The sequence below is a fragment of the Cavia porcellus genome, unplaced genomic scaffold, assembly GCF_034190915.1.
Source record: "Cavia porcellus strain 051 isolate PalLab524CR breed Dunkin Hartley unplaced genomic scaffold, mCavPor4.1 scaffold_17, whole genome shotgun sequence".
NCBI classification, from domain to species: Eukaryota; Metazoa; Chordata; class Mammalia; order Rodentia; family Caviidae; genus Cavia; species Cavia porcellus.
Genome location: NW_026947500.1, coordinates 3,844,185 through 3,870,821, shown reverse-complemented (window position 1 = coordinate 3,870,821; position 26,637 = coordinate 3,844,185). Strand labels below are relative to the sequence as shown.

The window sequence follows — 26,637 nt, the reverse complement described above, 5'->3', positions numbered from 1 at the left end:
ATGCCGTGAAATAACTAATTTCATCATCATGTCATGAGATAGATACTAATAAGATCCCTGTTTGTAGGTAGGGAAAGATGCACAGAGAATTTATTGTCATGCCAAAATCCACACAGTTGGCAAGCGGTGGAGCCTAAAGTAGATAGATCAACAGGGTAGTTCTGGGGAATAAGGTGAGGTCACTGCAAATTTTAAAGTTCAAATTGCATTATTACCAAAAAACATTCATTCCAACTTATTTAAAATGGTTAATATCATCATTGAGGCATTTTTGAATTTCTAACATAATTTAATGTATAAACACAATAAACCTGAGAAGATAAAGTGCTTAGTGAGGCGGGCAGTACAACTTGTGTCTTACAGTGGGCACTAAATATTAGCATTAATCTCTTCATACCAACTCTTGGGAAATTAGTATTACCAACCTTCTACTTCTAGGTTATTTTTTATAAGGCAGAACTAAGTTACCAACGGCAATAAAATTATATAAATGTATTTTAAACTCACTAGAACTCTTAGCAAACAGGTACTATTCAACATAGGTAAAATGTTTGCACTTTTAATTAAGTATGCAATGAAGCATATTGATTCTCTGATCACACTAACTTAAATGAGAGACAATGAATCCTTCTTTGAAGAGGAGTTTTAGTAAGCCTTTTTGTCTCTTCAATGATGCCATTTGAAGAAGGCATGAAGTGTGTCACCGGTTTATAAGTCTGCATGGTTGCCCATTCTTCTGGACTGAAGGCGTTCTCATCACTCTCTTGAGCCCAACCCCAGCCCCAGGAGGTCTCTGGAAAAGCCACTCTGGTAGTTTTTTCCTAAACGCCTTGAACATCATTCTTCATGAAGACCAGATATTTCTCAGGCTTTTTTTAGATGTCAGTGTTGAGGAATGGAATGTACAGTCTATTAGGTCTGGATCTCATTTTTTAAATTGGATGTGAGTTCTTTTATTTATCATCTTCTAATTAATAGTGAAGCACTTTATAAAAAAAATCAAGCACTTCCTTCTGGTTGCCAGCAAGAAAGAGAGAATTGCTGTTTGCATCCCTCATGAATATTTAATAACTTTCTGTCTTATGTTTTTGTTTTCATCTTTTTCATACTCGTTTTCCTACCTAGAAAAGCCCCGTGCCTATTTCTTTCTGCACATTAACCTCATTCTCTTTGTTTATTCCTTAGGAGAGTCCATTATTGCATTGTGTTTTTCTTGGAAGGTCTCTCTTTAGATGGAATGGTACTTATGCCTGCATAGATTTATTCCATCGACCAGAGAATGTTGACTCTGCCCTCCAGGCCTCCCTTTCTATTACTCACAAACAAACACAGGTTTGCAGGTAGCCTTATTATAGCCCTTGCACAATGCATGAATTCATTCATCAAACACATAGAGCAGGTGGAATGTTCACAATGCAAAAGTGACTCGGGTACATCCTGACATTGCAGAGAACTAGTGTGGACTGAGCAGGTACATGGGCAGAAGGACTTAGTAAGCAGATCCAAAGAAGCCATCTTGTTGTCACTAGTCCAGTGTGTCCAGTTCTGTTTCATTCTTGAGCCCATGCACGGGATATTACTTTTACTTCTCTGTTTAAAAGGCTTAAACATATCACAGACGCTTAGGAAAACATACTCATACACTAGTACTTCAAAAACATGAAATAAGCTGCGAAACTGCTCTTCAGGCACTAATACAGAGTAGCACATAAATGAGTGCCATTTCGTGTTGGGCTTTGCACTGTGTTCTCCATGGTGAGGACACCTCAGGATTAAATACGCAGGGAAACTGGGGGGCTTTGCATTTGGATACACAGCGCACCACAGGAGGGTAATAAAGAGCTCTGCAGAGCACAAACCAGTCTCCAGCTCTGGGCAAGGTGGCCAGGGTGAGCAGAGCTCCACCAAGGTCTCCTGGGATGAGGTGCCAAGCTGTCAGTGGAGTAACCTGGACAGACAGTGTCGTGAGCTTTATGACTGTAATTTATTGGAACTTGCAGCAAGAACACACATGCCCAATTCATGAATCAAGGCTGAAGTCCACCATTTGTTTATTTCTCCCACACGTGGGCTTGCTGCCATGCTTTGGTGTAGCACCTCTGTCCAGTGTGTGTCTCTGGCACTGGCTTTATCTTGGAGGTGACAGGGCCTTTCCAGAGGGAGATGAATAGGTTTATGGGTGTGACTTAGTTTTGTAAAGTTAAACTTCCAAGTCCTTGAGTCCTTGCAAAAGTGCACACACACGCTCTTCTTAAGAACTGGAAAGTGAAGTTTAAAAGAGATTTTGAAGTTACTGGTTTAAAAATGTGTCTAAATCAATGTTCACTTTGCCTTTGTAAGAGTCTTGCTCATTTCTCCAGCTGCACCCCCCTCCTCCCTCCCACTGTGAGTTTACTTTCATCTCACTTTTGTTTTCTGTCTCCGTTAGGCAGCTCAGTGTCCCCCGCACTATCATATGCTCCCTTATAGCCTTAGTTTTTCAGTGTTTCCTTACCAACCTAACTGTCCTTTCCCCCCGAGTGGTTTTCTCCTAATATTTCAAGATCCATCTCTGTTTCTGTCATTCCAAATATGATTCCCACAGAGATCTTTTTCTTCTCTTGATCCTTTTGTTTTCTCTGCAAAGTTACATATACCCTGTGTGGGAATGCTTTCGTGTGCATAACTATCATCTGCTACCGAATTTCTGTGTGAATGGTCATGATGGCTTTGACCCCTGTTGTCCCTAATACAGTGCGACACCTATTTGGGATTGGCTGGTCTCTATAATGACTGACAAGACCTTTATATACATACATATCTATATTTAGTTGTGGATTTATCTGTGGATTCATCTCCTTTTTTTCACAGGTCAAAAAAATTCCAGTCATTTATTGAGAGCTGCTTGGTAAAGAATCACAGCCAGCGACCGGCAACAGAGCAACTGATGAAGCATCCATTTATACGAGACCAACCGAACGAGCGCCAGGTCCGCATTCAACTCAAGGACCATATTGATAGAACAAAGAAGAAAAGAGGAGAAAAAGGTTAGATGCATATTTTTATTTCAGTGAGAGAACCAAGATATGGAATGACCATGGCTCTTTATGTATTTGAAGTGACTGTGGAGGCTTCAAAGGGGTCTGTGTTGGTCTTTAGTGTGAAGGGCCGCCTAGGAGATCTCAGCCTTTGGTCATCAGTGGAGTGAAACCCTACTCCTTCAAATGGAATCTTCCATGAAAAAAAAAACCAGAACTACAGGAAACATTATCTCTTCTAGTCACTGAACAAAATCGTTTTGCTTCATGCTATGATGCATTTTAACATGACAAGTGATTTTCTTAATTCAAGTGAATATTCATGTTTAGAAGAGTAAAAATGTACAGAAGACAGACCTAAAAAAAAATTCAGCTGGTTGACATTTTTCTGTCCTGACAATTTTCAATCTTTAAGTTTCTGTGCTCTGAGACTCATTTCTAAATCAGTTTTTAGAAGTCAGAAAGAATTTTCTTATAGTTGCAGTGATATAAAAAAATCATTAGGTTGCTGTATGGAACATCAGATGTTGAGCTGAAGGTCATCTAATGTACTTCTTTATTTTATAGATGCAAAACCTCCTCTCTCACATTGCACAGTGTTTTCCCTTCATCATTGGAAGAGATGCGAGCTCAGATATGCCTGTGACCCGGCTGTTTAAATGCAGCTCACAGTTCCTGCACTTGCACCCTAGCCAAGGGGAAAGCGCGTGGTCTAGAGCAGGGATTATTTTGTAACCAGCTGAAAGGGAAGTAGGGAGGCGGGAAGACTGGGTGTAGAGGAGAGAAGTGGAGAAAATCAGCAGTGAGGTCTTGCTGAGTAGGAGGGGAGCTGGTGAGAGACAGTGTGGGCGGCAGGTTAGGCCCAGAACAGCTATTCATGGCTGCTGCAAACAGCAAGGCATGAACCGGCAAGAGAGAGAGAGACATGCCTTCTTTCCGCCATTACATCATACTCTGGCTCCACCCTGGGTGGGTGAAACACTCACACCACCAATCGGACTGCTAGAAAACAAGCCAATCACAAATGCTAGATTTGGTTGCAACCATAATTGCAATGAGGCTTGGGGCCACCTACATAAATCATGACAAATGGATTGACATAAATAGAAAGAGCTATTCCTTGATTTCTTTTTAATGTAAGCATTTGGATAAGTGAGGAACAGATATCTAGAGTTAGCTGGGACAGTCTTGAATGCAGTTAATTCTGTGTGCTTAATCCACTGGTGGAAACTGCTGACTTGTAATCATGAAGCCAGGAATCCATCCCAGCTCAGGGTGAACCACAGCACTCATCCTCAGCTTACTTGTACAGTCATGCATTGCTTAACGACAGGGATAGGTTCAGAGAATCATGCTGTTAGGCAATTTTGTCACTGTGTGAACATCATAGAGTGTTCTTACACAAACTTAGCTCACATAGGTCAGTCTCCTGGTATGTCCCCTTGATGCAATCAAGAGATACTGTAAGAATAAATAAATACCATACACAGCATATCATTTGATTTGTTTTTACTTTTTAGTTCTGAGAATCAAACCCACATGTACATACTAGGCAAGTGCTCTACCACTGAGTTAACACCCAAGGCCAGCGCACGCTTTTATAGTAAACTGTTTTTTAAAATACAAAATATGCTCTAAAATAGTGATTAAAAGTATAGTAAATATATAAATCAATTACGCTTATTTATTACTATTATCAATATTATGTACCATTTATATCTATGTCCTGTACTTTCATGAAACCGGCAGCATAGCATGTTTGTTTTCAGCAGCCTCAGCACAAGCAGATGAGTAGTTTATTATGCTAGGAAATTAGGGCAGCTACAGTGTCAATGGGCAATAAGAGTTTTTCAGCTGCGTTGTAAACTTTGAGGATCACTGCCATATATGTGGTCCATTGTTGACCAAAACTTCATTCTGTAGCTCATGAAGACATAGGGGGTCAGGATGGACTTTTCTGAGCTGTAACACTGCTTTCCTGCATTAACATATTTTTGGTCTCTCCTTAGATGAGACTGAGTATGAGTACAGTGGAAGTGAGGAAGAGGAGGAGGAGAACGACTCTGGAGAGCCCAGGTATGAGCAAGAGAGCGGAGCCTTCTCATTTTCACATTCTGAACTGTGCTTGTATGAAATTCATTTTCCTTTTGATTTATAGGTTCATTTTAAAGAATCCACCAGGGTGGTCTTATTTAATTTATTGCCCACAAACATATTCATTAGTTTTAGAAATTTTCCCTAGGCAAGGTCTTAGGAAAATGTGGAAATCAGCATGTTCTTTTTCTTATTCTCAAGATTTATGGTCTCTTCGGTAGACCTCATTTTCTCATATATGTAACATGTAAAGTTGGTAGAAGGCACTTATCTGGGCAATGCAGGATGAAAAGCACTTAAAATTGTGGCTTTTTGGAGACCTATGTGATATTTTTAGACTTGAGTTCTTTGGCTCCTTCTTCACTTCATACCTTTTAGAAACCCTTTCACAGACTCTCCTTGTTATATACCTTGGTACTTTCAGGGCAGTCTGATCCAGGAGGAAATGAGTTCCAGGAAATCAAGTTACACTTGCAGGAGAACCTGAAATAGAAACCTTGCCTTTCCTGTTGTCACATGGGATCCGGAATCAAGCACTGCTTTACTGCAGTCACCCCTGCATCTTGAATTTAATTTTATTTTGATCCCAAATTTCTTCCAGCCTGTGTTTATAAATAATTAAGGTTGGAGTGCTCCACTGCCAGGATTTCTCTTTTGTAAGAAAATTCAGCTGGCACGAGCTTGGTGAGTGAAGAGGCACAGGCACACGTCCCAGTGGCCATGCAATAAATGTGAAGTCGAGTTTATCAGAGGAAACACAGAAGCAGGAGGGTCCTTGGGCTGTATGGCTCCCCTCCGTCCAGCCGTCTGAGGATTGAACCCCACTGTGACAAGAGAAGTTCCTTTGCCCTGTCGCTGTCCCAGAGCTTTCTGATCAGAGATGCTGGACTGAGCTACACAGCATGTGTTACTCTCTTCTTAAGCCAGCTCAGACCTATTGAAATGTATTCTTGCTAAGCTCTCAAAAGGGGTTGCACTGAACTTATGGAGCCATTGGTTTTTCTCTCTTCACCTATCGTAGAATTTCTCAAGATGAAAGACTAAAGGAAAATGTATTCCTTCTGTCTGATAATAGCATGTTGCATCCCCCACCCCCATTAGCTGCATAAAGATGAAGACTATTAAGCAATGACATGGAAAGTGAACTTTTCTGTATGGCAGAGGACCAGCTGCTCTTTTAGAGAAGTTGTGTGCTATTTTTTGAAAACTCACCCAGATGGCCATGCCAGCCCTTTGACCATTTCTGGACAAATGAGAAACCATGTCTTTCCAATACTTGCTAAACTGGTGCTGGGAGTCACTTAGTGAACCAGCCCAGCTATAATTATAGTGTGTCATTATATCACAGGGAAGATTGTATGTCCACTCCTGTTTTTATAGACAAAGCTAATTACTCCTCATGAAATCCTAAAAAGAAGAAAAGGACTGTGGTTGTCTCATGTTGGAAAGAAGGCAACAAGAGTGGCAAGAAGGTCACACAGAGTTAATAATCGGGTCGCTGATATGGCTCAGATCTCCTGAAACTGATTCAGCATCATTATGTTCACAGGGGATCCTGGCGGGCATGTGAGGTTATGTCCCCAACCCTCACCCTTCCCAGAGCAGATGGCCTGTGTGTAAGCATCACCATGTGGGCATGGTTTCAGAGTTTTACACACAGCCAGTAAGTTTTAGAGGAGGCTTCTTAGTAGACTTCCAAGATCATTTGTTTAGTGTCAGGAGCAAAGCTTTTTGTTTCTTCTTGTGGCAGCATCATGTGCTGCATACTGGCAGCTCTCCAAAACCTAACTTGATCTTCCCATCCATGCCACAAAGCTGGCCTCTCCTCCTGCATTCCTATTCCTCTTCACCACCGTCACCCAACTGCAAGTCATCCCTCAGGCCAGGTGTCAGCTCTCTGCACAGGCTTCACCAACTCTGTCCCTATGAGCTTCTTCCAGCCTTCATCCTTACTGCTCCAGTCCTGGTTAAAAGCTCTAGTCAGTGGTGTCGCCTGTCAGCTCCACCTGCCATTGCCCTTGCAGACTGTGGTCCGCTCCACTGCCAACCACACCTGCTCGCAGGGCTCTTCCCTGGGAGCCTTTCCTGCTCATTCATGGCCATGTGCGTTCCCACCCACCTGTCTTCCTGACCTCTGCTTCGGCTCTGTGCCCTTTCATTCCCTCTGCTGTGGGAGGACAGGCTCCCTGGAAAAGGCTACTCCTGTTTGGGATGATCTCTAAGCTTGCTTTTCCTTTGCCTGGAACATCCTTCCCCCCATCATCCTTTCCCAAATGGAAGGCCACTCAGTCAAAGTGGAATGCTTAATTCTCACCTGAGCTCCCTGTCATTGTCACTGTTTAAATTTCACCCTGTTCGCCTTATGTGGGACATATTAGTATTGAAATTTTATTATTTGTAATTATCTTTCTCCCCCACAAGAAAGTAATTATGGAGAAAGAATTTGTTATGTGGTTGCAGCAGTATCCTATAGCCTGTCACGTAGCAGATGCCAGTAAATATATGTTCAGTGAATTTATTTCAGATGAAAAGTTAAATCTTCCAGAAAGATTAAAGCAACTGGGTTTGAATAATCCTCCCTGTTACACAGCTATGTGGAACCAAGAAGTCTATCACTTTTAGCTCATCTACAGTTAGATTGGTGTAGGGCAGCCCTAGACTATCTGGAAAGATGTTTTCTATTTGGTACACACACACACACACACACACACACACACACACACACACACACTTTACACATGGAGAAACTGCTGTTGAAGGAGATCTAGGAATCAGTGAGCTGGGCTGCAGTACTAGCCACACCCCACCAGGAACCAGTTCATTACCTGTGGTGCACTGAGCTAAGCTCTGGTCTCCTTGGACTTAGCAAACTTGGCTCAGATCCTGGCTCTGTGTCAGCCTTGACTCCAGCCTTTCCCCTCCCTGACTTACACGTCTGCACAGAGCAGCCTGATCTCCTCTTCCTGGGGTTTGGTGCAAGCGGTCAAGGAGGGATGTGTGCAAGGCTGATCTCTGCTGGTCCAAGCAGAATTGGCCCATGTGTGCTTCTTTTTCTTTGCTTGCCATTCTTACCTGTGAATATAAGCTGGCCCGGGGAACTCACTAAAATCTTAAGAAACAAATCTTTGCAATCCGCAAAGGTGAGGGGGTGAAGCATCTGTCCTGGAGAAAGGGATGGCTCTGGGAATGTAACATCCCTCCAGACAGTGTATGCCACAATCCTACACAAGGGGAGGCTGAACACCCACCTTTCCCCTGACCCTGTTTTCCCTTGAGGCTGAATGACTGAACTAACAGGGAACTCGGAACTCACAATAGCCTTGGCCCCAGCCCTAATCACTCTTTCCTACCCACAGCTCCATCCTGAACCTGCCTGGAGAGTCTACACTACGGCGGGACTTCCTGAGACTCCAGCTGGCCAACAAGGAGCGTTCAGAGGCCCTGCGGAGGCAGCAGCTGGAGCAGCAGCAGCGGGAGAACGAGGAACATAAGAGGCAGCTGCTGGCCGAGCGCCAGAAGCGCATTGAGGAGCAGAAGGAGCAGCGGAGGCGGCTGGAGGAGGTGAGGCCACACAGGGCACCTTGCACCCCACCTCCCTGTGTGGCTACGCCCAGGGCATCCATGGTGGGCTCAGATTGTACCTTCTAGGACAAGGCTCACACTCCTTGACTTCCAAGGAAGATGAGGTCCGAATGTTCTTACAGATGAGCGTCCCCTCATCTTCTGTGGCTCAAGGTCATTGCAGTATTGCAGCCAAAGCCTCCACCCCTCAGCCAAGCCTGGCTCACATGTGACTTTCTCATGTCTTCCCTGACTAGACCACTTAAAACTGCATCCCTCACTCTTTCTCTGCCACATTCTATTGCCCTTTCCTGCTTTATTATTTTTACGTAGCTCTGACCACCTTCAAAACCATTGCCTTTCTCTCCCCACTAGAATGCAAGCTCCATGAGGGTGCAAGACTTTCTCTCTTATTACTAGGCATATCACTTGTACCTAACATAATATCTAGCACATAGTAGATGGCTGGTAAATATTTGTGGATGGATAATTAATTTTTGAATTAGTGAGTCAATAGTTGAGAGATGACACTCAGGTCTTAAGCCTGCTGACATTCCTCTAAACACCGGGCATACCCTTTCACAAGTTCTTCCACAGACACACCTTTGTATCCACGGCCCCTCCTCTAGCTGATGGGCAAGACCAGCCGTCAGCAGCAGACACTGCTCACATCTGTGGGAAACCACACTGGCAGCCAGTTCTTGTATGGCATGTCCTGTGTGGCTTCACAGACATTTGTTCAAGCCTGTTTCCCAGACTCTTACCCACATCTGGGAGGCCTCCATAATCCGCCAAATAAATCACAGCCTCTAGACAACTAAGAGGCTGAGCATGCTTAGCTATTGGAAAATTGGACGACAAATTTGAGGTTCACTAACTGCTCAGTAATGGGGTGGTTATTTCACTGGTCACCCAAACACCAGCTTTCTCTTCATTTAATGTGTTTATAGCAATTCCCTTGCTTTGTCAGGTGGCTGCTGAGAATTAGAGAGTGGTGAATTGCATGTACCAGGAGCAGATTGTTTTTTAAATAATACATCAAGGTCCAGCCTCCCTAGTTGAAATCAGCAAGGGCCTCAGTTCTCCTTTGCAATAAATTCCATCAACCTCATTATGTTCCTGGAATATTAGCTTCAGCACAGCAACAGTAATACCCAACAGCTGCAATCACTGAGTGATTATTGAGTGATTTCTGAGTGCCAACTACCAGAAAGGGTGCTTTGCTTATATTCAGTATCTCAGATACCATTATCTCTTTGTGTACATCTGACTTTCTTATGCAAAAAACATATAGTCCCTATTTAACATATGAGAAACTGAGGTTAAGGGGAAGTAATTAGTTCCACATTGGAAGGCTAGTAAAGTTCAAGGTATGGATTTACGTCCTGCACACCCTGATCCTGGTGTTCATGCAGGCCTTTCCCAAGACAATGCAGGTAGATAATCAAAGTCCTGGACTGTGGTCCTCAGAATTGGACCTTGAGGCTTCTGCAGACAGTAATAGCAAGTAAAGCACTTTCCACTCTAATCTTATAATATTGTTGGTGTAAAGAATGCTCAGCACGTGAAAAGCGCGAAGTCCACTTGTTATCTTACATTCTGAGTTACCCTAACATCATACACAGAGGCACTATGGTGCTTTAGGGCAGAAACCATCTAAGAAGCAGACAGAGGTGGGGTAAAATAGGTGTGGGTGTCTGTTCTGTCTGGCTGCTCTCTGGAGTGGTGTGCAAAGTGTAGAAATTGGAGGTGAATGCATGACCTCAGGTTACCTCCCAGACACAAATGGAAATCCTCAGCGAGTTCTTGCACCTGTGCTCTGGTTGGCAACTTGTTGCCTTTTGTCCAGGCCTTCATCAGTGGCTGCACCATTTTCTTTAGGCTCTCAGGTCTCCCGAGGACCATGGAGCCCACTCCTTCACACCACCGACGGAACCCTCTTAGGTACTGCCCTCAGATCCCTGCCTTTTCTGCTTTGTTTTCTGGTGGCAGTTCCTTCCCTCTAGCACCCCTACTCAGTGGAGCATCATAGCCTGGAAACCTTTCCTCATCTGGCTGCTCATTCCTTACACATAGTCTCAGATTGAAGACACTTATCATTTAACTCTAGAAAATTCTCTGTCATCCCATAAAACATTTAAAATTCTCAAGAATGCATATTTGCATGTATATGTATATGTACATGCAATCATGTGAATTTCATTTTTTTAATAACATACAAACTGTTGGCCCTTGGACCTAATCTCCAATTAATCTCCAATTAAGGTAGTCCTTTCAGAAGGTGCCTTGTTTTGTTCTGCTTTTATTTTTTAGATTTCTGTTTGCTCATGCCTGGTATGATTTCTTGAGTTCCGTATGTTTATTCATCAAGTTACTAGAACAATTTCTGATGATTATGAAGCACAAACCATGACAGATACTACATTTAGTGTGTTATATTAATTGTCTTTCTTAATCCTCATAATCATCCCCAGTCTAAAGATAATGCAGCTGAGTCTTAGGGAGGTTAATAACTTGCTAAGATCATCCAGCTCTAGAAGAAACCAGGTTTCAAATCCAGGGAATCAGACTGCAGAGTCTAAGCACCAAGCCACAGCCTGTGTCCTATCTTTTCTGTGGATGATCCATAGCCTGCATGGTTTTCTGTATTTTTCACCTGGCCTGTGCCTCTGTGGTTTTTTACCCTGAACATTTAAAGGTTCCTGTACAAGACAGAGAAGCTGTGCCCAGCAGGAGCTCGGCTTTGAGCCAGGATTGGTCTCTCTGCTCTTGCTCAGGGCTCCTGTGAGACCTCCTTTGTGTCTCTTCTCTTGTGGCAACTACTGGAGCTTCATGGATGCAAGTCAGAGTGCAGCTCTGAGAGGCGCAGGTGTTCACAGAGACACTCTGTAAGTCTGGGCTTGCACAGAAGGGGTGTGTGTGTGTACATAAGAACATGGACCCTCTGCCTGGCGTGACATTGATTGTTAAACCTGTCTTCTCAGCAGAAGCAGGAATGCTGGACATTATACCAGCTGATCATACCGGCTTTATCTTTAGATCTCCTCTCTTGCTCTAGAGCTTCTTAGAGAAGGAAAACAAAATACTGAATACACGGATGGCTGTAAATTCTGAACCCCTGAGTAACAGCAGTATCGGCCACCAGAGATTCCTGCCTGTGTGCTCCTGCTGCTAAGCCCCAGCCATGTCTGCCACCAGCTTCTGGTGGGTGACCACTCATGTTTCTAGTGCCCTAGTGAAACTGTGGGCTGCATGGGCACCTAGAAGTAGTTAAAGCTCTACTTCAGCCTCTTCAGCCTGAAAATTTAGCTTCTTTGAAAGTCATATGGACTTTTATAGGCAGCCTGGCAAATGCATTCTTGCTTCCGGTTAAAGCTCCCCACCCCCGCCACCCTTTGGTAACACAGGACTGTGTAGGTTGTAGCTTTTGTATTTGGCGATGGCAGATGTCACCTCCCCCTGGAGGGTTTCTAAGGAATCCCTGTGAATCTTTTGCTATTTACGGGTAACCACGTGGATTTGCTGGGTTCTAATCAGTGACTGCATATTCTTAGAGGACTTTAACTACACACTGAACATAGTCATTTATCAGCTTTATGAAAAGCACATGGCTTCTGGCCAATTAAATGGTAGGGACTTGGCTCAGGTTTTGATGAGAGATAAAGTACAATTTATAGCCAAGTTCCAAGAGCATGATTAGACTCAACTAAGGAAAGGTCATCAATAATAAGAAAAATACCCAGAAAACTTCTGGTTTTATTCGGTTCCATAAGAATTTCTGTTCCTTAGGTAGACATATACAACTTGTGTCATTCTGCATCATAGTGTCACCCAGCAAAGCTGGGTCCTTGGAGGTGTTGTGATTCCTACTCTTTTCATCTGTCTCATTTTGAGCAGATGTGCGGTGATATTATATTCTACTCAAGAACTTTGAAATGATATTAGTGATTTATATATTTTTTTAACTTGCTGAGAGATTTCTATGCTTTCATTTTGAGCAATATCTTGAAGTTTCAGGAATGGGTCAAACTGATCTCAAGAGCAACAACCAGCCTGCTTCACCACATAAATTTTATTTTTCAGAGAATTGGGCTAAGTTTTTCAAACCACTAAAGTTCCCTTAAGTGCCCTTGAAGGTCATAATAATGCTGTTCAGTTATTAAAATAATGAGTTGTAACCTTAAAAAAGTACTGGTTTTGTTTCATTGCCTGAAAACATTTAAAAGGAATACTGCCTATGTCTTATTAGCCCTTAATAATGGAACATGAAGGCACAAAACAGAACTATAGAGATCCGAACTCCCTATACACCTTTAGTGATTAATTAAGAGTGACTTAGACTTTCAAGAACATTAGGTTCATTTGTTTTTTAAGAGTGAAAGGTAGAATCAAAGCTGATCTTTTTAATGTGTTTTTAAGGCAGCCATTCAACAGATACATTTTTAGTGAGCACCTCTGCTGTGAAGGCACATGCTGGACACTAGAAGTACAGTCTGCTTTTGTAAAGGTTGAGCCTTTGAGGGAGGTGGGCATTGAGCAGAGAGTCACCAAGTGGTCATTTCTTTCTTTGTGGCTGCAGTAGTAGGAGAGAAATACGTGCTAAGGAACATGAGCTGTGCCTGGCTTTGCTGGGAGGCCAACAGGCCAGAGTCCACTTAAAAAAAGGGAGCAGAGTCTTGCAAATGCCAGGCCATTGTATAGAGCCCTGGAGGCCAAGTTTATTACTTTGGAATTTTTGTCATAAAAAGAGTATAAAACCACTCAACCAAGGGAAAATAATCAGATCTACTTTTGTAAGTTGAAACTGTGAGTTTCTGCAAGAAATGTGATTGAAATGAAGCATAAGAGAATAATCGAGACAGGTCAGTCCAGGCCAGAGAAATGCCACTTCAGGTGGACAGCTGGTGGAGTAGGTAGCCACAGAGCTCTGTCCTGTGGAACCTGCAGGACGTGGTGGATGATTAGAGATCAGAGATGAGTAACAGCAAGTTGGGACAGAAGATTCCCCAGTGTCAGACTTAAGCATATAGGTGAGAAGAAAGGAGTAAGACCAAGCAGATGTAATGAGATTAAGATGAATAGAAGGCCACGGGCGGTCATGCCAAGAATGCTGTTGGATTGTATAGAATACAGCCATTAATGAGATGGGGGATGGAAATTATTTTTTCATAGTAATTGAAATATTTGACTTTGAACCCTGAGAATTTAGAACAGTACAGGAAAAACAAGCAAAGAAAATGATAAAGTAAGACACATGCCAAGAAAGTCTGATACCGTAGAAACAAAAAAAACCGAGGATTCAAGCAGGCAGATACATTAAAGGGGTCAGTTCTGCAGAATGCTGCCCAAAGGCCAAGTAATTCAGCAGTATCCTTTGGCTTCAATGACAAAGACGCTACTTAAAATATAGTTTCTACAGTCACATTCCTTGCAGCAAAACCTTTCTAGAAAAGCCTTGACTTCCTTTCTGGGGGAAGTAAAACATCCTCTCAGGAAGTCAGAGGATCTGGACTTGGGCTGGAAAGGTATCAGTGTGCCCGAGCGGGCACCACATGCCACCTTCATGTCCTGCCTGTCTATGCCTATTGTGACTGTGCTTGCTGCCACCACTGAAGGTTACGGATATTAAACAGGAAAATGGATGAGAGAGGATTGTTCAATGGCCAAGAGCTCAATAGAGCTGTCTTTTGAAGGATGTATAAAATCCAGCTTAACTATTGCTAACAAGACTTGCCTCATGCTTCCTTGTAAAGACCTTCTTGTAGTTACATGCTCATCTGTCTGTAACACTTTTGCCTACATTCTCTCTTAGCAGTCACTTTTCACTTAGAGTAGAAGGCCAGTCTGAGAGAAGTCGTCCAGCTGGAGCCCAATCCCAAAGAAGCCACAGTGGTGAGTGGGTCCTTTCTGAGCCTAAGTAATTTCTCCCAGATGCTCTTAGATAATACTTTCCAAAATTGGAGAGCACAGCTCTTTAAAACTCACTGTCCACAATAACACATTAAAGCTCTAAATGTCTTTGGACAACAGAATTGAGATACAATTCTATTGAGAAGAAAGTAGTATTTTGGTAGAGGCACCAACTCTAGATCCAAGACTGCTGATGTACAAATCTCGGTTTTATTTGTTATTAGGTGTGTCAGCCTGAGTATGTTCATTGACTTCCCTATGTCTGTTTCCCCTTCTGTAAAATGAGAATACCCAGAGCATTTTGCTTATGGAGCTGACATGAATGGTATTCTTCAGTGTATGAAGTAATTCATAGAAAGCCTTAGAATATCACCAACACATAGTGAGCTCCATAGATGTTAGTTAATTTTGTCATTGGCATTGATACTTGGACTAAAGTTAGAAGAATAATTTTTGTAACTTTGAGGTCCTTTACATGCTGCAGCAAATCTCAAGTTTGTTGAGATAAAGGTACCAGGAGGTATACCCCTTTTCATGATTTGAGAAGAATTTTTGCTGTAATACTAGGAAGAATTTGATTATTTCCTTGAGAAAAAATTCTATGCTTTTAAAACGGCCAGCAGGTGAGTTAGTGTGGAGGCAAAGTACACCAGTGCTGTGGGGTAGGAGGCCGAGGCTTCGTCTAGCTCTGTGTCTTGGGCAAATTACTTAACATCTCTGAACTGCAGCTACCGGACATGAACCTCCTGTGTAATATCTACTTTGCAGTGCTATTGTGAGAAGTAAATGAAACTGTGTACCCAGAAGGCTTGGGAAAATCCCTGACATGAGAAATGGACTGATATTAGGGGAATATATATTGTTATAAAGTATTGTTATTTTGATTCTTTATCTTATGATTCTCTGGATAGGTAACATCTTCCTACTCTCTGCTTTCCTTAATTCCCCAACCTACCTTAAAATCCTTAAAATCCGGATTTTTTTTCAGTCCCCTGGTGAAGGCCTTCCTCTGAGAGGATACCTTCCTTTGTGTCTGTCTGCTGTTGGCTTTAGCAGAGTCCTAACTGTGCCAGTACAAGGCCTTGCAGCGTGTCTGTCCTGCTGTGGGTGTACCTTATTTAGCAGGGTCAGTTGCTACCTCAGGAGGTCTCCTCTTCCCGTGAAGCTCAGGGGACTCACCAGAGGAGACACTGCCTCCTGATGGATGCTCTGGCTAGCGTATCCTGCTGTCACTTGCAGCACTGTAATAACTATGATCTCATCATTGTGACAAAGTAGCTACATTGTCCCCTACCTGTATGAAAGTGAGATCTGTATGAAGATAGAGTTCGTGTAATATCTCAGTAACAAACCTTGTGGTGTCGGGGAAATAATTCCTTAGAAATAACCCTCTCCACAAGAAAATGAGCTCAAGGCATCCTAGTGAGAGGCAGCCTGGGGTCCAGTCCCATCTCTGCCACTCACTGCCTTTGTAATTTCAGGCAAGGCATGACTTCTGTATCCCTCAATTTGACCATTTATACCTGTGGAGTAGTGGAGTGGTACAAGTGACGTAGTAACAGTATGAAAAGTTAGGCCAGTTAGTATATACAAAGCATTTAAAACAGTACCCAATGATTAGTTAGGGTTCTTTAAAGAAGAGATTTGATATAAAATATATGTATAATTATACAAAGGGATCTTTTAGGTAGGCTCACAGGATCAGATTCCCAAGCGTCATAGTGATTATCTTAGGATTCTGAAGCAGAAGAATCCAAACACGGTGTGTGCACCCTGTAGAGCCAGAGATTCCAGTAGCAGTAGGAGATCAGAGGTCTGGCAACTCGGGGTAGTCACTGCAAGTTTGTGTGGCAAGGCTGAAGAAGTGAAGACGAATGTCCAAAGGCATTGCTGAAGACTGGAGCTCTTCCAAAAAAAACATGGAATACTTCCTGCTTTTTTTTGTTTGTTCCCTGTTGACTACAAGCCTACTGGTTGGTGCCAACCATGTCTATGACGAGTCTTCCTCCTTCAGCTTGCCAGCCTATGTGTCCATCACCCACACACTGATCCAGAACTTTATTAATCTGCTGGGTGTTCTTCTACAAGTGGAGCTGGTACAGCACAAGCAGTGATCACAGCCTGGCACCAAGTAAGCACCCAAAGTGTGGCCCGCGAAGGAGGAGTCTTGTTTCAGGTGACCTCCCCAGTCACTGCTGCCCCGCATCATGTCTTTCCAGCTATGGCTTCAGGAGAACAGGGCTTAAGCAAGCTGGGTGAGCAGAGCAGGAGACAGGAAAATCAGTGTAGCTTTTCACCAGTGCAGCAGTCCCACCCACTGGACACACGCCCAAACCTACGCTAGAAGAAAGCACCGCGAGCAAGAATAATTCACCCATTTTCAGGGCCTCGAGTGTTAACTCATTGGTATTGCTGAGAAGTGGCCTGTAAGTCACTTAACCATTAACTGTAGGCATCCTAATGTGTCCTGTGAGTGGTGACCACAGGTTAGAAGGAGAGCAACTTGTTATTTCTACATGTCATTAGCATCCACATAAAGACTGACCTCTCTTTGCTGGGCTTTTGTGCTGTTATTTCAGTAGCTTAACTGAAATAATGGAACAGCTGGAAAACTGGAAGCTCACTGCCTGGGACTGGATCTGCCCGTGAGGCTTCTGACAGTGGCCCAGTCACATGGTATAAATCACACTGGTGCTTCAGAAGGGCTGTGATCTCCATGGATACATGGATGCCTGCTTTTCAGTGGATCCCAAAAAGACCTTTTTTATTTTAAGACAGCATCTCACTGTGTAGTTCAGGCTGGCCTTGAGCTATGTAGCTCCAAAGTGGGCTCAAACTTGTGGTGATTCTCCTGGGGATTACAGGCATGTGTCACCACACTCAGATCAGAAAGGCTTCGTGTTCTGTGTTATGCGCCCTGCAGCAGAAGGCCTGGCTTTGTCTGCTTTGTCCCCTGGATCCTGTGAGGGGAGAGGTTTCTTGCCATGCTGAGGAAGTTGGGTTTAAATTCCTATACTGTAGTTTAAAATACTGCTGAAATAGGGGCTGGGGATTTAGTTCAGCGGCATAAGCGCCTGCCTTGCAAGCAGGCAGTTGTGAGTTCGATCCCTGGTACCGATAAAAAAAGGAAAAAGACAAAAAAAATAAAATAAAATAAAATACTGCTGAAATTTGCTGTCTTTTTGCTCATACACTTTTCCTATACTTTGAAGGAATGGAAGGGCCATGCTAGCACAGGTGTTTATACTTAACAGCATTTGGTACTGGGAAAATACCCTGCAGCTAGGCAGTGGCTGACCCTCCAGGTACCCAGAGTGCCTTACGTGAAAGCAAAGATGAATTTCCAGTGCCGGCCTGAACTCGACTCTGTGGCGCCCGTGCAGGAAGTCTTCCTGGAGACTATTCCATCATGTCCTACCTGCACTGCTTGTGTTTCACAGTTTATTACTTAGTACTAACCATACAACTCTGACAATAAAATCATTTTGTTGAAAGTATTATTTCACATAACATTGCAACTAAATTGCTTTCAGGTTTTATGTCTTCATTGAACAGTTTTATAGGATTGTAGGGACTGTGGAAGGTAAGGGACCTCAAAAGTGATCTCAGCCAGTTCATTTCTCAAAGCAAGAATCTCTCTGACAATATTCTTCAAACAAGATCATTTAACCTGTTTGATATGTGTCTCTTTATACATCTATGAGCTTGAGGCAGCACATCCTATTTTTTAACAACTCGTAATGTTATAAAATGCATCATTTTATTTATTTAAGCCTGTGTGATAGCCAGGCATTAATATAAAGTATGCCAAATGTGCTAAAATGCATTCCACATCAGCCTTAGAAATGTTTAAAAGCAATAATAATGTTCTTCTCCAATTGTCATGGGTTCCTGCAACTTTTCTACATATGACATAAATTAACATCTTTACTGTCATCTCAGATGTACTAAAATAACCCATCTGAAAATACTGCATTAGTAAACTAATTTCTGCTGTGTTTATTTTCATGTGATGTAATTTGAGGGTCTAATATTGAGCCTTCAGAATCATGACAGAAGGGTTTTTTTTTAAATTTTATTTTAAAGAGGATAAAATTAAACAGAACAAAACAGATCATAAGAAAACAATTTAAGAGACACAGATTTCAAAGCAAGACAACTGGAGATCTTCACTGTCTATCATATTGTCTCTTGTTTTCTTCCAAACAGTTGTCCATATCTTCACATACAGTAAATTCATACAAAACAAAATAGTATAAAACTGATCAGAACAGGATGATGAAGGCATTTTAGGTCTTCAAAACCAGACAATAGGGAAGTCAACAATGGCTGCCATAATGTCTCTCATTCTCTTCAAAATAGCTGTCCATACCTTCAATGTATGTTGAAATTAAAACAAAACAGACTAAAATCGCTCTGAACAAAGAATAATAGTCTTGCTGGGTTTCACCCCCTGGTGCTACAGAATCAGCACTGGGTACCATAGTGTCTCTTTTTCTTCTCCAAAGTAGCTGTTCATTTCATCATGTATTATATAATCGATTCTCATAAACTGTTTAGAAGTTCTATGCATGCATGAGTCTCTACATGTATACCGATTCTTTCTGTATTAGAGAGAAAAACAAAACAACACAAATTCCTAGAAATGAAAAAGACATATAGACAACAATAGCAAAGAACCCAGAACACTGATAATTTTGGCCTTCAAAACAAGGTGTCATGAGCGTAACTAGGGTTGTTATTTTACATAATGGTCTTCAAGGGTTCCTCAGATCACCATACAAGAATCTGCTTAAGAGAAAGAATAATATCTCAGGGAAAATAAGGAAAAAGAAAAAAGAAGGGAAAAGAGAGGGATTATTTTTTTCCAGTATTGCAAGTTGAATTCAAGGCCTTTACCCTGAGCTCCTAGTCCAGCCTTCTTTATTTATTCATTTTACTTTGAGAGAAGGTCATGCTGAGTTGCCCAGACTGGGCTCAAGTTTGTGATCGTCCTGTCTCAGCCTTACAGGGCACTTGGATTACGGGTTACAACACAAAGAATTTGAGGGTTTGATCTGCACTTGACTTTTATCTGCAGAGTCATAGGTAGTAGGAATGAGCACTGAGCCGTTGCTAGTCCTCTATGTGCAGGAAAGCTGAAGTAGCTGTCCTCCTTGGGGAAACTGAGGCTCAGACATAGTAAGGAGAACACGCCAATACTCATAGAAGAGGACTAAATTTTTTCATTAAACCTGCTTGAGGCTCAGTCTGCCTAGAATCTTCTTTTTCTTTCTTGTATGTGTGAAGCTGGCACTGCTGAGCTGCCAGGCTGCCTCCTGATCAAAAGTTACCTTGGGAGTCCAAAAAAAAAAGGCTTTATTTTGGCAGCTAGTTAAAGTCAATGTAGAAAGGAAGGAAGTAGATCCAGCTGCCTGGGTTTCCCAGTGTTCTCTGTGCCATTTCTATGAAGAAAAGAGAGGGAACAGTGTGAAGACCAAAAGAGGAAATGATGGCAATTTGAAAAAGTATGGGACAGTATCTTTGACTTTGTGTAGATGCCTTGGTCTGCTGCTTTCACATCCACGGAGGCAGCATGGCCACACGCAGGCCCGGCGTCTGCAGCTCGGCTTTGCACTTACCCGCTGGATGAACTTGGACAAGATCCTGACCCGAGAGTGCCTTGGTTTTTTATCTTTCCTCTGAGACAGTAATATCTGCCTCTAGGGACTCTGGGAAGAGTTAAGTGAGTTAATAAGAATGTAAGGCTTAGAGCCGTCCTGGCGTCACAGGAAGCACTCCATAAATGCTGGTTGTTACTATTAATGATTCTTCTTTTTTGTCATGTTTATTACATTGTTGTGACTGCTTTCTCGTCTTTCTCACGCCCTTACTATAAAGAAGGTTTGGCATCCCAATATTAGTTGCAGGGAATCATGCACTTACCTCGAAGTGGTTGGTTTGTGACAATCCTTCCAAATGTGAAACTTTAGCAGCTGTTATTAAGCAAATGGAGTGCGCAGGGGTGTCCCTGTCCCTCACATCCCAAGTTTAGCTCCTAAGAAACTTGCGGAGCAGTCCTGTTTAAAGTGAGGGGCATGTGTGATGTGCAGTGGACTCAAAGGGCCACACTGGGTCCTTTCATTCCAAGTGGCTTTGAACAAAAAGTCCTGAATGGGGACGATGAGTTGAGGTGCTTCCCAAGGAGTCTGACTTGAACTTGCGCGATTGCTTTCCTGTCCTGGGGCATTAACCCAGGTCTCCCCATCAACTTTCATAAGACTTTTGCTTTGCCTCTTCTTTCTGTCTGAATTGTTAGGTACTTGCTTTGAGAGGTAGACTCTTAGAATAAACAGATTTACAAGATTTACCTAATCTGCCCCTCATTTCAAGTCTGGGTAAAAGTGACTTCAAGGTCATACACCAATTACTTATTCATTAAGTAAATATTTATAAACAGCACTGACTGCTGTGTGGGCTTCAGTATCCCAGTGAGTAGCTGGGCAAGAAAAGATCTGGTCTCACTAATCCAGATCAAATGTTCTTTGCTACCTCCCACAATGACACGTTGCAGTGGAAGTTTGAGATACCAATTATTAAATGTTGCCTTTACACATGAATTCATGAGAGAGAAATGTAGTGTGTGTTAAAGACGGGTGGAGAGTCAAGGTTTGTTTTATATCTTATTTGTTTAAATCTTTATACTTTTTTTTAGTCTGAAAGAGGCATTAAGGTGGCTTACAGAGGTTAGTACAGCAGCTAAAAATGAAATAAAGGAAAAATAAAATAGAAAGCAGTAGGAGCAGGGTCAGTTCACAGAGCCTGCAGACATGGTGTCCAGTGCATGGCCCCAAGTGGACCACCTAGCTGGCTCTGCGAGTCCTGGCACCTGAAGAAGGAGGCAATTGGAGTGGTCCAGGATGCACTGGAGAGACGTGAGTCAGTCCCTCAGCCAGGCTTTCTGAGACCGCTGGGAGTGTGTACACCTGCCTAGCAGTGGTTGAGTTCTGCTGTGAATAACGTCTGGAGCGATATTCCTGCCATAAATGCAGTGGTCAGCTGTTTTTGGCTATCCCCCTAACATTGTAAAATGCGATTTAGTGGCGTAACAATTCATTACAGCCACTTCTACAAGGGCCAGAATCCTCTGGTGTCGGCACAAGCCTTTCTGCTGATTTTAAGTACTCCAAGTAGAGCCTTTAAAGAAACAAAGGAAAGAAAGACCAGCTCCACAGCATTCACAACGCACATTCACGAGGATTATTTCTTACAAATGGGCCTTTCATAAGACTTGAGTATTTTTAGTAGTATTTAGAGTTGAGGTGATATTCTCTGGCAAGAATTTGAACAACAGAAATTCTACATAGTTAATCTGGGATAATTGTATTTAACCTTAGAGGATGCTCTCAACATAACCGGGGCTAAAATTTCCTCCATAAAATTAACTATCCAGTTCACTTGAGAGGAGAGCATACAGCCTCCATCTGGAGGTGTCCCAAGGGGAGCATATTTGGGGAGGATCAGAACCTCCTCCAAAAATCGCTCCTGGTGAACACCAGGAGGGACAATCAGCATGAGAAAGCCTTCTCACCTACCCCACCAAGTAAGGCAACAATGGTTTTAGCCTGGACAGTTCGCACACTAAGCACTATCTGTCATCCGCCTAGTAAGAGTCACTGAATGTCTGATCGTCAGGAATAGAACTTTTTCAGTGCCTCCAAGAAGATACGGCTGAAAATAGACTTCTAAGCAGTTCAGTATAGGTGAAATATCTGCCAAGATTCTTAGAGTAGTTGGCTGAAGCCATTCTTTTTGCCAGCAAGACCACTATCATCATTATGTTTACTTTGAATGTAACCTAAAAATACTGAGTTTCTGTTTTCCTGTTCCTTTCAGCTTACACGCCTATTCTTTCATTTTATTTTCAAACCTCTAAATCTCTAAAGTAGCAAATAGATATCCTGCCAGTGTAAATGGTCGGTGGCTCTCTGTTTAGAAAAACATTCTTACACCCTGTTATGTGGTTAATGTAGCGGAATGCTCTGGCCTGTGAGAGCCTGTGAAGGCTAAAAGGGCATGGAAGGGTGAGAGCTAGTCCCAAACTCTGTGAAAGTTCTGTCTCTTCTGTTGTTTCTCCAGTCTTCTGTACTCAGGGCAACAAATACCAACAGTGCCAGGCCCTGTGTGAAGAACAGTGAATGATAAAGGCCGGAATCAAACAGAAACCCGCAAACCCTGTAGCTTCCAACCTAGACTGCAAAATTGATAAAATACATTCAAAAAGCATAAAATAGGATGTGATATAGTCCATAAATATTAATAGGACGGAAAATGACACTAAATACTTAGGAAGGTACTGAGCTGGGATCTTTTGTGTGTGTCTGTTTTTCTCTGAGTTCCTGCCTTTGTTCGGTTGAACAGCTTCTGTGTGTCCTGTCAGGTGCCAGGCCCAGCCTGACAGACTCAGGGAGAGCAAGAGTCATTAAAGCTTTGTAGAGGTGTCTATTTGAGGCCAGGGACTTGGTCTTTCTTTGACATGTTTCAATATGTCCTTCCAGTAGCCCTGTGCCCAGGGGGAGAGAAAGTAAACATCTTTCCAGGAAAGTCATCAGCATGGAGCCACAGCAGCTGGGAATTGGCAGGGTGCCCTCAGAAAGTTGAGGGAGTAATTTATTATTCCATCCTCACCACAGGAACCGAAGCCCTGGCAGATGCCTCCATGTGTTAGCAGAGGCTGATGTGAGTGAGATCATTATTAATTATTAGTCATTTTTAGTGTCTTTCTCAGAAACTGCACAGTACTTGGGAAGCCCAAACGTTCTTGAGCTGCAATCAATACGGTATATACCTTGCGTAGAGACCTGAATGACGTGTAATTATAACACAGTATTGATTCCTGGCAAAGGAGTTGAAAATGTACAAATCCTTCACATAAAAATCAGTTTCATCTTCAGAAGACTTGATTATTCTTTTCCCCAAAAAGGAGACCAATGGTTGTGAGGGAAAAAAAAAAGCTTGAAATGTTAGATAAATTAGGACTTTCTCCTGCCAGGAACCGGATATGTACACATAATTACTTTATTGTCTGCCCTGGCACCAATTTACTTCAGTGAGTTGGAAATGTCTCCGTTTTGGGTCTGTAATCCAAAATTTTCAGTTGGTTCCTATGACGATGTTTTCTTCTGGTGTCCTCCTACATTGTTTTTCTGCAAAAGAAATAATGGCGTGTCTGGGACCAACATGCCAGTGTTTTTCCTGTTCTTCTCTGTCGTATTATCCATCATGCTTGCTAGCCAAGAGCTCCATTCTTACATTGTTACCAAATTCTACCTATTTTATTTGGCCGGTTTCTAATTTCTCCACCTAATTGGCATCCTCTCCAGCCCTATTAGAGTGACTGGAAATCTGGAGAGTGTCTCCGTCCTGAGCAGTGATTATGAGCAGTGACTCCTGGCCTGCCTTTCCTACACCACCAGTGCGCTGCTGTTTCCTGCCTAGACCCGCAGGAAGGTGTCAAGTGCTTTCCAGCTTCCAGCCTTGTCCTCTTCCCTATGGCTGCTGAGGGCATCCAAAATGCTAGTCTGATTGTGTCGTTTGGCTACCTAAAGCCCTCCAGTGGCCACCCTATCGCCTGCAACCTAAGATGGACAAGTTATTGTCAGTCTGGAAATGATAGATTTTGTGTTTCAAAAGATACTGCTTATCTCTAAAGACTCAGAGGCTGATGGAAGACAGCAGATTTGGAGGACTACTGTGAGAGCTATGGTGGGGAGGCTTCCTCAGGGGCTTCTTGGCATTCAAACATCTATTGTTGGTTTACTGGGGCTGTGACAGAGAGCTTTTGTATGAAAGCTCTTTTCCTGGTTGTACAGAGCAGGTCTGTCAGTGTGGTACATTCATGATCCATTTTACTCCAGACACCTCACGCTTCCTCGGCCATGAAGTGAAATTTTGTGACACTGTCACAGGGGAATGGGCTCCCAATCTGTTCCCTATAGGGATATGACATAAAGGGCTCCAATCTTTTCTCAAAATAGATGTTAAGGAAATGTTGCATAAGGAAATATTCTGTATTGTGTGACAGTCCTGTATGTTGCAGGATGTTTGACTTCCCTGGCCCCTCAAGCTAAATGATAGTCATTTTTCCCAAATGCTGGAACAACCAAAAAACCTCCTGTGAGCCCATACATAATTCCAAATGTGCCAGACTTGGGATAGTGGAACTCTCCTACTTGAAAAACGTTGGCTTCAAGAACTGCATGGCATAGTTCTAACTTTGCCAAAAATGTTTTCTTTTCCTGAGAGTACAATAAAGAACCAAATTAATTGGGGATCTCTCTGTCATTCCTGTTTTCCCCTCAATGCTGTTATGATTGAGTTTAAACGTTAATGTCATATTACTGTTTTTGAAATGAAACTCTGTCATTACAGTGATTGACCTTCAACATGGGCATGACCTTGAACAAAATCCCCTGTGCTTCTGTTTTCTGATTTTTAAAATGAGGGTAAAAATATCTAGCTCAGCAAACTTTTGTGGACATTAAGTAAGATGAAGCACGTAAGGTGCTTACAACTGCCCACTCTCGGGGCCAAGGTCACTGTGGGCTGATGATGACGGTGCTCATGATGATCATGATGGCTCCTGAGCATGAAGGTCTTATCTGACTAAGAAGTTGGAGTTGACGCAAATGAATTGCTCCAGAAAACAGAAAAGCAGCTCGGTATATGAAAAAGGGTGGTTGGTTGCCTGGCGGGAGTCGGTAACTTCAGTGGCCTTTCAGTCATTAAATACTATGTGGTCTTGAATGTGTCACTTTACTTCTCTGATTCTTCTGCTATCTATAAAATGTTTGTGTTACATGATGTTAAGTAGATCAACTGACATAAGAAGGAGTCTCATAGTTTGATGATACATAATTTAAAAACCTATTAAGCGTTGGAACTTTCTGTCCTTGATTTGAAAACCTCTCCTTGCCCACTGGGAGAGAACACTCAGACGGAGCTTTTTGGTCAGTCCTCATAAGAGGACAGTAAAATAGCAGGGCATTCTGCATGACCCTGAGTCTTCCCCTCACACCTCCTCCCTGCCCACATGCCCCCAAGGTGCCCAGGAGAGAAGAACCCTGGGGTACTAGGCATCTCTTCTGCCGTTACACAGCCCTTTCTGTCGGTTTCCCGACTCCCACTCTACCCATCCCCACCTTGATTATTGTCTGCTTGTTGTCCCACAGCAACAGAGGAGAGAGAAAGAGCTGCGGAAGCAGCAGGAGAGGGAGCAGCGCCGGCACTATGAGGAGCAAATGCGCAGGGAGGAGGAGCGGAGGCGTGCGGAGCACGAGCAGGTATGGCCGGATGGGCACCCACTGCGCCTTGGTCAGCCCCTGCCCTGGGCATCTCTGGGATGTGGGGCACCTGCTTTGGATGACTCAGGTCAGGTTTTCACTCTTCTCACCTGTTCAACAAGTCAAACGCACAGCCTTGGCAATGGCCATTCATTCAGCCTCGATCCCTCCCCATGCCAGTGTCTCCTGACATGTCGGGGCCCTCTGATTGAAAGGTAGCACTGGAGCATGAAAACGGACCGACTCCTACTCTTCTATTCAGTAGAGCCTTTCAATTCCTGCACTGATATCAGCCCCTCCCTGGAGAATCACATCCTGACAAGTGACACCGCAGGATGGTCATGTTGCACAGATGGCTGGATGGCATCACATGATTGTTTTACCCTTGCTGCTCACAAAGGAGCCTCAGGACTTTACAGCACTGTTGATTCTTGGTAGTCCATAAAGAGAGCGTCCTGTAATGAAGAACTTTAAACTGTGGCTGGGTTTATTAAAGGCCAGTAGCGGTAAAGGGTAAGCTATCTCAGCCAACAGTAGCGAGCGGAGGGCTTGTGCCTTTGACTGTGTTGAAAGGCTGTGGCTTTGGTGTGACGCACTCTTTGTGTCTGATGAGGAGGTGCTGGGTTATTTTTCCCCTTCTTCCTTCCACACTTTACATGGCAGCTCTCTCACTTTTGAAATTATTGGTTCTTTTTCTCTCTCTCTTTCTGTTCTTCCGAATTCTCTGCTGCCTA

General features: G+C 43.0%; 1 protein-coding gene across 10 annotated transcripts in view; it reads left to right on the top strand.

Moving 5' to 3' along the window:
• The window catches only part of Tnik (TRAF2 and NCK interacting kinase), a 375,608-nt gene that overhangs the window by 274,093 nt on the left and 74,878 nt on the right, over positions 1–26,637 (top strand). For all 10 annotated transcript variants that reach the window (XM_013145513.3, XM_063227156.1, XM_013145516.3 and 7 more), the window contains 4 exons: positions 2,851–3,026; positions 5,027–5,093; positions 8,468–8,672; positions 25,793–25,903. In XM_013145513.3, the coding sequence (XP_013000967.1) occupies positions 2,851–3,026; positions 5,027–5,093; positions 8,468–8,672; positions 25,793–25,903 (559 nt within the window). The remainder of the gene's footprint in view (positions 1–2,850; positions 3,027–5,026; positions 5,094–8,467; positions 8,673–25,792; positions 25,904–26,637) is intronic.